At 47.1% G+C, this 10082-nt stretch overlaps 2 protein-coding genes across 2 annotated transcripts; both read left to right on the forward strand.

The window, feature by feature from the left end:
* The first annotated feature begins 240 nt into the window (after positions 1–240).
* LOC106816327 (protein lunapark-B-like) lies at positions 241–7494 on the forward strand. Its single transcript, XM_014820908.1, has 10 exons — positions 241–254; positions 635–693; positions 1042–1082; positions 1377–1466; positions 1691–1736; positions 1971–2033; positions 2294–2440; positions 5986–6045; positions 6866–7039; positions 7370–7494. Exons 1-10 carry the CDS (start codon positions 241–243, stop codon positions 7492–7494), a joined length of 819 nt encoding a protein of 272 aa, XP_014676394.1.
* Positions 7495–7657: 163 nt separating this feature from the next.
* On the forward strand, positions 7658–9943 carry LOC106816328. The gene is made up of 3 exons (XM_014820909.1): positions 7658–7715; positions 8218–8379; positions 8615–9943. Exons 1-3 carry the CDS (start codon positions 7658–7660, stop codon positions 8704–8706), a joined length of 312 nt encoding a protein of 103 aa, XP_014676395.1. The 3' UTR covers positions 8707–9943.
* The last annotated feature ends 139 nt before the right edge of the window (positions 9944–10082 follow it).

Below are 10082 nucleotides of genomic sequence, written 5' to 3' on the forward strand. Positions count from 1 at the left end.
GAGATTGTATCAAACGTAGGGTAGCTACAAAACAACAACAATGCTGTTTCCATGTAGGCCCTGTTTATCATACATGATACATCACTGTTAAACACACACATAATGAAAATGTAATAATCGTATACGTATATCCTATACGTACAACGTATACAGATCGTGTGATGTTAAACGTTTAACTCTCTTGCAAGCAAATTTCGAAAATAGTCTACTAATAAAATCGATTCACATCGCAAGCGCAATATGAAACATGGATCGTATGCTGTGTAATTGAATTTTGAAACATTTCTTTACATTTCCGATGTAATTAAGTGTTGAATCATTTTGAATGATTGCAATATTGTTAAACGCATTTTGAATATAATTCCTGGTGATTGGTCACCGCTATGTACAGTAAACGCAGTAACTACAGTACAGTACGTACTTACAGTAAAGTATACTAAAGTGTATTGTTACTGTACTTTCAGTACAGTAAACTACAGTAAAGCCCCGCATACCATAAAAAGAACATATAACATTGCCAATAGTAAGATGAAAAACGTTAAGAGAAGTTTAAGATAGGACAAGGGTAAGACAAGTGTGTCTGAAATTTCCGAGTGCTCCTCTCTCATGTTTCGTATCTCATCCATTGCTTCAGAATCTATGGATTGAAAAGATTCCTACACTGGTACTATGTACGACGAATCACGGAAAAAGGTAGGCGGACGTGCGGCAGTGGGAAACCGTGCATGAAAGTGACGCGAGTGGTAAAACAAATGTGACAGTTCGTGTCAGTCATGCTGAGTCTCCAGCCAACGTCATCATCAATTCAGCATATAAACGTGTGGTAACTGCAATAGAACAATGAACACTAACTCTAACCATAACCTTAACACTGAAACTGAAAATCATTAAAGAAGAATCTTTGTGGAAACACTATTATATTCACGTATATACTCAGCCTATTCCTTATTGCGAGAACAGTGACATTTGTGAGGCTAATTTCTTGTATCTTTTTAATGTTGTGTCATCATTCACACATTTACCGTTATTTTGCTATTCCAGAATTCAGGCTGGTGGAGCTGAGAGAAGAGAAACGACAGCTGGTGCGTTCATAGCCCGCATTAACCCTGCTAACAGTGGAATCATATTACATTACCTCATTCTCCAGAGTTAAACACAGCTGGGGGGGCAGAAACAGACAGTAGCAGCCGCCGCTAAGCCTATGAGCCATTAAAAGTCTACATCTAGTTGGTTGAGGTGATAGCGAACAAATATATGCACGTATATACTTCTATCGTATTGATAAAATACTCTTTCACTTGATTTCCAAGCTCGTCACATGTTCACTTGTTTCCGAGATAGCTCGTCGTAGCACACCCGTTCGTTTTCTTTTTCAGCTTGAAGAGGTGATGGAGAAGGAGACATACAAAACCGCAAAAGAGATCCTGGACAAGTTTGACCCAGAACGCGCGAAGAAAATGATGGCGGTGAGAAACCTCTTGTGTTGATTTAGCTTTTTTTATTTGATTCATACACACGCGCACGCACGCACGCACACACACACACACACACACAGATTAAACAAAACACAACCTGCACACGTGATGAAATCTCTCTTGGTCGATTCGTTGAATGTTGTTAATTTTTAATTGTTTTGTTTTTTGTTAACTCTTGTTAATTGTTCCCTAATAACTGTTCACTTGTCTTACAGGCAGAACATAAGAACGATGTGTCGCATAACACGCCCGTCGGACAAGGTAGGGGTTTGCCTTTCCCTTCACCTCGCGCTAACGGCATCCCATCTTCTGACTATGCACTAACCTACCTGAAAACTTACTAGTTCACTCACCATCACCTCCCGGCCACACGCTTTTGCTCTTGTGGCAACACCGCTGCACACTGGTGGGCATTTTCTGTGACGTCGCCTAGGCCACGTGTCTTGCATGTCTAATGTTTGCTACTAACACCGCTAACGTCTTTTCTGGCTGCAGTGCTGTATGGATCTCCCACGCTGTACACACCGTATGCCTATGGAACACAGCCGGGCTACATGGGTGGGTATCTCTTCTCCTTTCCGCTCGGAGGCGGTTGTTTCACTCTGCTACGGCGTGCACGGTTTATAGGACGTTTTTTCTACCCTCCCCTCTTCTTGATTTCGTTCTCGATCTCTGGCGTGGTATTCTTTTCTTCTTCTTTTCTTCAAATTTTTTTCTTCTTTTGCTTGCACTTCTTCCTTTTCTTCTTCTTGTCATAAAAGAAGAAGTACGCGGAGATTAAGAACCCGCCTCACGTCGTTTCCTTACTTCGTTCTCAGATCTGAGACACCGTCAGGCGTTCAGACCCGTAGCAGCGACGCCCCCTAGTGGCTACAGCGCTCCCGGCGGCTCGGCGGCGGGGGGCCGCCCCGGCACCAGCCGCGTCACGCCGCAGCAGAGGAACGGCAGCAGCGGCAGCGGGAGAGGTGAGTATCGTGTGATCGGGGGAGAAGCGCGGAGATGAAGATGGAGAGTGACGCGGGGGCGTGAAACGCCGGAAAATTCAACATTTGTACTAGCCACTGTCTACCTACCCGATGAACCCACGATTTAACACGGTAAATTTGGAAGTTGAAAGAAAAAGTTGTAACTCTGAAGTTATCTTGAGCAGGGGGAAGCAGCATAGAACTTGGGCTCTATCTTAAGCAATTACTCCACCTACAATTTAATATAAATGTGTGTAAATCTGTAAAGTTGAACTTTGGATACTCGACTGGAATCTGAAACTGAAAACATGCTGGATAAAATTCCATAAAACATAGATATCATTTTTGGTAATTTTTAGTCATCTTGGATGTTAACCTAGGTTGATGCCCAATTGTTGTTTTTTCATTACATGTATTAATGATATAGAGAGAGTTGGCTTCCCATATACGATGTAATCTGTAGTAAGTTCTGTAGCTCTGCATGTGAACCCCGGGAAAACAAAGAAATGGAAGAAGTAGAATCAATGGGCTTGAAATTATTACACAGCAAAAACAAATTGAAGCAGATACAGCAGAAATTGAAAAAAAAGAAATGGAAGAAGTATAATCAATAGGCTTGTAATCATTATACAGCATCGTGCATCTGTTGTTAAAAATTGTCGTTCGTCTGGGATTTCTGAATCATAGCCCTACGCGACGTTGTTGGCCAGTAGATGGAGAATAGTGTTTTGGCTAGTAGATGTTGAATTTGCGATGTTTCAGCCCCCGACACGCTCCCCGTCTCCATGGCTTCCCTTCCTTCCCTTCTGCTTGGCTGGCTGATCCAGCGTGTTTTTCCACCTACTAAACGCACGCGGCAACCGCCACCCGCCCTCTCGCCTTCTCGGCTTCACCCCTCCTTCCTCTCAGTCGGCATTTTTTCGGGCGGCTGCGTAGGTGGCTTGTTTGGAGGAAAGCTGTCAGGAGGAAGGTGGTGGGTGTGTGAGTTGTCGTGCATTCCGGGGGCTCCAGGAACGTGCGCTCGCTCGCATTCTAGTGATCACGCACCTGTATGTTCGCAAACACGTGCGTGCACGCGTTTCGGGCATCCGTACGTGCGTGCGTGCGTGCGCGTGTGTCGTGCGTGCGTACGTGTGTGCCATTTTGTGCATCCATGCGTACGTGCGTACGTGCGTACGTGCGTGCATGCGTGCGTGCGTATGCGCGTTTCGTGCATCCATACGTACGTGTGTGTGTGCGTGTGTCGTGCGTGCGTACGTGCGTGTGTCGTGCGTGCGTACGTGTGTGTGCGTGCGTGTGTCGTGCGTGCGTGCGTGTGTGTGCGTGCGTGCGTGCGTGCGTGTGTGTGCGTGTGTCGTGCGTGCGTACGTGTGTGTGCGTGTGTCGTAAGTTTTGATTATCCAGGCCTGAATTAAACCTCTACCGAGGGTGTGGCCTGTCTGACTTGTCTTCCTCGAAGACGCCCTCTCCACACAGAGCGGTTAATTTATGAGGGTCCGTAGAATCCATGCCAAGCTTTGCTCGGTCATTCTTCACCACTTCATCCCATGTCTTCTTTGGTCTGCCTCCTCTTTTCTGCGCAACCATAAGTCATCCGCTGTCCTCAGTTTAGACTAGTGACTGCACACACATACACACAGTACTTAGTCAACTGTATTATAGTAACACGCTTGACTTAAACTGCATGTAAGAGCAAGGGTACTCTGAATCGTATTGCCAGTGATAGTTATATTCAGTGGTGCTCTAGCTCCTCCCTTAGCCCTCCCTACACATGAAGCTGAGCAAGTTTTGATTACAAAAAAGTCATTACATTTCTTACATGATTTACAACATACAACGAGGGTTAGAGTGGTCCTGGGACATACGATACGTCTGTAAATTACACGTCTGATATTGCCGGGTGCATTTGCGAGTTATTTTGTAATGTAGTGGCCCTAGGGGTGGCCGACTACGGTTCGACAGACGTTGTTTCGTAATGCGTGTCCAGTAGTGGGATTCAGTTTTTGCTCCCGCCGGTGTCACAGGCAGGACGGTGATGTCGCGTAGCAGATAACAGGTAGCACCAAACGAACAGAACACAGTGAGATTCGGTTAACGGTACGGTTATATAGCTTTTATTGCGTGTTACTAGTGTACAAATGATTCCCCTGCATTTGTATATACAGTGGACCTTCTATCGATCTCGGCTAATATTTACGCGTCGCCGGTTTCGTCTTCTTCCCTCACGTTCGTCCTTGCTTCGCGTGGACCTAAGCAGTCTCCCAGGTATCTCCCTCGTAGTTGCTCCTAGCTCTACCTAACCAGAATGCGGTTCCTCGCTGCGCTCGTTTTATTCCCCTCTCCCGTTCGGCTCTGGTTTACACCTACCTGAAAACCTGGATATCTATCCTCTCGCTACAACGCTGCCGTTCCCTCTCTCTTCCTCTTCCTGTTTTCCTACCTAACCTCTACCTGGAAAATAACTCTCCCTCTTTCTTTTCGTCCTTGGCTGCTTCCTCTCCTCCTTCTTCTCCTTCTTCTTCTTCCTGGACCTGTACCTAACTGCTTGCTTCTGCTCGGTGTCGTCTTCTTCTTCTTCTTCTTCTTCTTCTTCCTACCTAGACCTGAAAAGTAACGCTCACTGCTTCCTTCTTCTCCTTCCTCGTCTTTTCCCTACCTAAACCTAACCTGGAAAATAACACACTAACTCTGCTCTGTTCGGCGCGCCTTATATACCTGTAACACGCCAGTATAAACATAACTCAGAGTGAAAGATAACACACATAGTTTATTCGTCCACTTCTTATTCCGCCATCTTCCAACTACCACGATCACACCACGTGACCCTTCACACGTACAGGGCGGGAACACATAGAACAAGACTACGCGGTGTGATACATCTTTTCTCCTATATGAAAAATCACTAACCGTTATGACAGATAATAACACTGTGAGTGTGATCACACTGCGTGGAGTTTAAACACAACCTAGTAGCCATCCCATGTATAGTCAAATCTATGTCAGCGGCCACCTCTATAGAACGGACACCTGTCTATAAAGGACACTTGTGTCATTTCTCGTTAGTGACCCTTACGTACAGATTTGACTGTATCTATTGCTTGCGATATGAATGCATGGGGAATGTTGGAATGTGACTGAGGTGTGAACTGATGTGTGAACTGAGTGTGCCTTCACACTGCAACGACGTTCATTCTTTTCGCGACTACGCGTGCTTTTTAAAAGCGACAGACGGAGTTCCATTGAAAAAAAAGGTTAAAATTTATTTTTAAATCAAAATGTATTTTTGGCCCCAAGAATGCGCGCGTGTCGCCGTGGGAGAAAGAAACCGAATAGGTTCAGTGCGGTTGCTATTAGCAACGTGGCCGAGCCGTTACCACGGCGACCGACGAAGCATCTCGTCTCCTCTCGGAGTTTTTCCGCGTGGTCATGTTTTTCACTGAGACTGGCGCCATTTGCGTCGAGCTTGGTTAGTTTCAAAGCGGCTTCAGAATCGCCGGAGTCAGACTATAAATGTTTCATCATGACAAACCCCGATATCGTTTCAGGCCTGCCCGAAAATTATGTGCCGATCGGCCAGCGGACAGGCAGTATATTTTTGGGAGAAGGTATAATTACTAGGCTTGCTGTTGTTGCCGTTACTATAGCAACGATTGCTATAACATTGCTCGAAATCTTGCGGCTCATCGTGATATTTTGGTGGGCAGGGGGTTGTTTGAAGGTCGTCGGGTCAGTATTGGGCCGCTTGGATGATTAGGGCAGTGCTTCTTAAACTATCTCAGTGTCATTCACCCTCGAGTCTTTGTCACAAAATTTGCTTATGTTTTTTGGTGAGTTTCGTTCACCGCAGAATAATTTCGTTCATAAAACCATTCAGCGGTTTAAGAAGCACTGGGTTAATTAGGGGGTCGCAGAGTCAATGTGGGTCGCGGGTTCAAGTCAAGGTTGCAGGGTCGGTTAGAGGCGACAGTGTGTTGTGGGGTTAGTAGTGTTTATTCGCAGAGCCTGAATAAGATTCCCAGCCACTCTCCCATCTCCTCACTCATTCATAATTAATTAATAAATTAAATATTTATAAATAAAAATAAAAATTTAATATTAAATAATTTTATGAAATAAATATTTAATTAATATTTCCTAGCCAAACTGTGTATCCAGCCCTCGTTCGCTCCTGTCATATAGTAGCAACCTGTAAGCAACACATTGCTTCACTTGTTCCCCACCAGGTGGCACTCACCGGCGCGTGTGTGGAGGTCAGCTAGAGAACGACGCACGAAACCGCACGTCGACCTTTCCGTCGGACGTTCTCTTGTTTTCAGGTGGAGCCCTAATTCGACAGATGGAGCCACCAGGACGGTCGGCTGGCTATCGGCGACCCGACTTGCATGTTCTCACGTATTTCTCGCTCTCTCTCTCTCGCGTGTCTAGGTGCGCCCCCTGGACCGCCGACGCCGCGACCGATCCTGCCGCTACATCGGTCGAACGTCGACAAGCTGGTAGAGTACCTCGTGGGTGACGGTCCGGCCCAGCGATACGCTCTCATCTGCTTCAAGTGCAGCTCACACAACGGCATGGCACTGAAGGAGGAGTTTGAATATCTAGGTGCGTACGTGCGCGTGTGATCGCAGGAATGATGGGTGGAGGTGTGGACCGTGTGGTTCACATGTAGTGTGATGTTCTGTAATTCATAATAGTTTTCTGAAGTTTATATTTCATGTATAACATATATATATATATATATATATATATTTTTATATTTTAACGTGCGTGTGCATGTGTCACACAGTGCGTGTGTGTAGCTTTCAGATGTGCTTACTGCTACGCGTACAACCCTGCAATGCAGTGGGATGTCTGTAATTTATAATAACTTCATATATATTTTCTGAATTATTATCACACGTGTGTGAAATCGACTGTGTTGATTGTGTTTAGCTTTCAGATGTGCTTACTGCTACGCGTACAATCCTGCAAGGAAGCAGCGACCCAACGCGCCCCGCATCCAGCAGCTGTCCATCCGAACCGCGCACGTACATCGTCGATCATTCGATCCGTCTTGACCACGGCGTTAAGTCTGCCAGCGACGGTCGCGCGGCGAGGGGTAGGGGGCCGGGAAGGAGGGGCGGGGGGCAGGGGTAGGGGGATGGGAGGGCAGGGTGGGGGCATGGGAGGAGGGCTGGGCAGAGGTGGCTGGGCGCGCGAGGGGCAGGTGGGCGGACGCGGATGAGAAGCAGTGCGGGCGGGACAGTAGGGGGCAGGGTGGACGCGGTGGGAGTGGCAGGTGTGTGTATGGGCAGCGAATCCAGGGTCGTTTGTTCTCGGGAGGCAAGGATGCGCGGGCGCGTAGAGCGCAGCGTGAGGTAGGCAAGGTAGGGTAGCAGCAAGGGGTGAGCGGTGGGTAGGGGGAGCGGTCAGAGTGGCCGACAGCGAGGGGCAGGGTGGAGCAGCAAGGGGTGGGGTGGGTAGGGGCAGTGCGGGGCGGACAGGGGCAACGTGGGGACAGAGTTGGGAGAGGAGGCACACGGCAAAACAGGACATTGTTGGGAGGGTAAGGTGGGTGCAGGGGCAATGCAAAGAGGGGTCAGGGCAGGACAGGGACGGGGTAAGGCGGGGACAAGGCTGGGGCTAACATTGAATATTTATTGCTTTGCCAGGTTGGGGTAACAGGTGACTGAACTATTAGCCATATCGGAAAGTCCCCGCCGCCATATTGAGATCAGATAAGAGGGAAGACACAGCTGGACTTTCCTATCTCACTTATTCTCTTTCTCACATGCATGCAGGTTCAGACATCGACGAGGAGGAAGAGAGAAGGAAGCTTCAGGAAACCCCGGACGGCGGTGCAAAGGAAGAGAAGGAAGGAGAGGAGAACAAGGAGACGACGAAGGCAGCAAAGGATGAAGCCAGTAGAGACGCGCCTGTTGCCGCCGGTAACGACACCTCAGGTGTGTTACATCGCTCGCTCGTTCATGTGTTTATTGTCATAATGGCTCTCACGTAGTTAAACTTGGTGGCTTCTTTTTCCATCTTCTCTCTCCCTTTCTCTTGCGCCCTCTCTCTCTTTCTGTCTCTGTCCCTGTCCCCCTCTTTCTCGCTTTCTGTCCTCTTCCCCCTCTCTCCATCGCTTTTTTCTGTCTTTCTAAATAGGTATACTTGGCTCTAACTTGCGTGTTATTGCAGATGTAGCCAAACCGATGGCACCCACTACACCTACAGGTGGCACCATGAAGTCAGAACAAGTGGCGGCACCTGTCGTGGAAAACGCTTCGTGAAATCCTACTCCATCTTGAAAAATCGCTCCGACCAGCGGCCATGTTTGTGCTCAACGTTGATGGTGTCGCAGCCGTGTTTATGCGCGGTGTTGGTAGGTTGCGGCCATGTTTGTGCCTAACAATGGTGGTGCCGCAGCCACGTTTATGCGCGACACTGGTATGTTGCGGCCATGTTTGTGCTCACCGCTGGTAGTTTCGCTGCTGCCGTGCGCTTACGGTACACCGTCTCGCTGCGTACCCCGAGTTGATCCAGTCTGCGTAACGCGTTCCTGTATAAAGTAGAGCATCGCTAACATACGTCAATACCGCCTGCTCGTTGTCGCGTGTTCTTGCGTGTGCGCTTTCTTCTTCAGTTTACTGAAACAGCGCCCGTTTTAACTCGCCGTCGCTGTAGACCAGGATTGTTGAGAACCGGGCACCTCATGTTTAGCGCTCGGTTGACACGTGGCGCCATCTATCATAGATTATCTTTGCGCATATCGTGTTTCTTTTTTTAAGATTTTGTTGTTCATTATGCCGTCTGATGACAGAGATCGTGGTTGCCATGTGTGCTGTTGTATTTATTTAAAGTCATTGGATGGTGCAAAGTGACTGCTCTTAAGTTGTTGTTATTTATTGCCTTGCATGAATGGTTTCTATGCTGTTTACAGTTTACTAGAGCGTAAGATAAGTCAGTGGTCAGACTATGATAGTTCTTGCTAGAAGCACACACACACGTGGAATAATCTGTACAGAATAAGATGGCAATGATAATATATATATATATATATATATAAATATATATACAGTCAGACCTCTATATAGGTCACTAAAAGGGAAACGCCAAGTTTGTCCTTTATAGACAGATGTCCGTTATCAAAAGGTAGTTTCACTGTATAATAATATATTTACCAAGTTTGTTTGTTGTATAAAGAGCTTAATTGTAGAGTTTAATCCGACTTGAGCATGAACTTGCACGACCGCTTCATTTAATGTATGTTCCGCATGGGAAACTGATCCGTGTTAATCATTGTTCGATTTTTGTTCCGCATGGGGAATAGATCCACGTTGATCAACGTTCGATGGAGAGGTGGTCGCGTGTGTATCGGGCAGTCACGGTCGTCACGGCGACAGTTGCCTTGGTGACCGCCGTCGAGACGACTGTCGTCACGTTGCTTCGAGTGCTGGGTGTGTCGTTGTTTTTTAATGCGAGTTCGTTTTGTAAAATATATGATGCGATGTGCTTTGTAATACGGAACTGGCGAAAACGTCGTATTTGTTTCTCTCAGTGTCTACTATTTTTCGGCGGCATAAGGCTAACAACCTTCTCTCGTGTAAGAACATGTAGCTTTGCATCAAAGCTCGTTACAGAAACCAAGGTAACACAGCTGTGGAGT

Source organism: Priapulus caudatus, unplaced genomic scaffold, assembly GCF_000485595.1.
Source record: "Priapulus caudatus unplaced genomic scaffold, Priapulus_caudatus-5.0.1 Scaffold1350, whole genome shotgun sequence".
Lineage (NCBI taxonomy): Eukaryota > Metazoa > Priapulida > Priapulimorpha > Priapulimorphida > Priapulidae > Priapulus > Priapulus caudatus.

Excerpts from the sequence above, each read along its gene's own strand:
- LOC106816327 (XM_014820908.1), top strand. Across the intron at positions 694-1,041 it reads ACGACGAATCACGGAAAAAG|AATTCAGGCTGGTGGAGCTG; the intron begins GTAGGCGGACGT and ends TTGCTATTCCAG. Across the intron at positions 1,737-1,970 it reads TAACACGCCCGTCGGACAAG|TGCTGTATGGATCTCCCACG; the intron begins GTAGGGGTTTGC and ends TTCTGGCTGCAG.
- LOC106816328 (XM_014820909.1), top strand. The coding sequence starts at position 7,658 with ATGAGAAGCAGTGCGGGCGGGACAGTAGGGGGCAGGGTGGACGCGGTG. Across the intron at positions 7,716-8,217 it reads GGACGCGGTGGGAGTGGCAG|GTTCAGACATCGACGAGGAG; the intron begins GTGTGTGTATGG and ends ACATGCATGCAG. Across the intron at positions 8,380-8,614 it reads CGCCGGTAACGACACCTCAG|ATGTAGCCAAACCGATGGCA; the intron begins GTGTGTTACATC and ends GTGTTATTGCAG.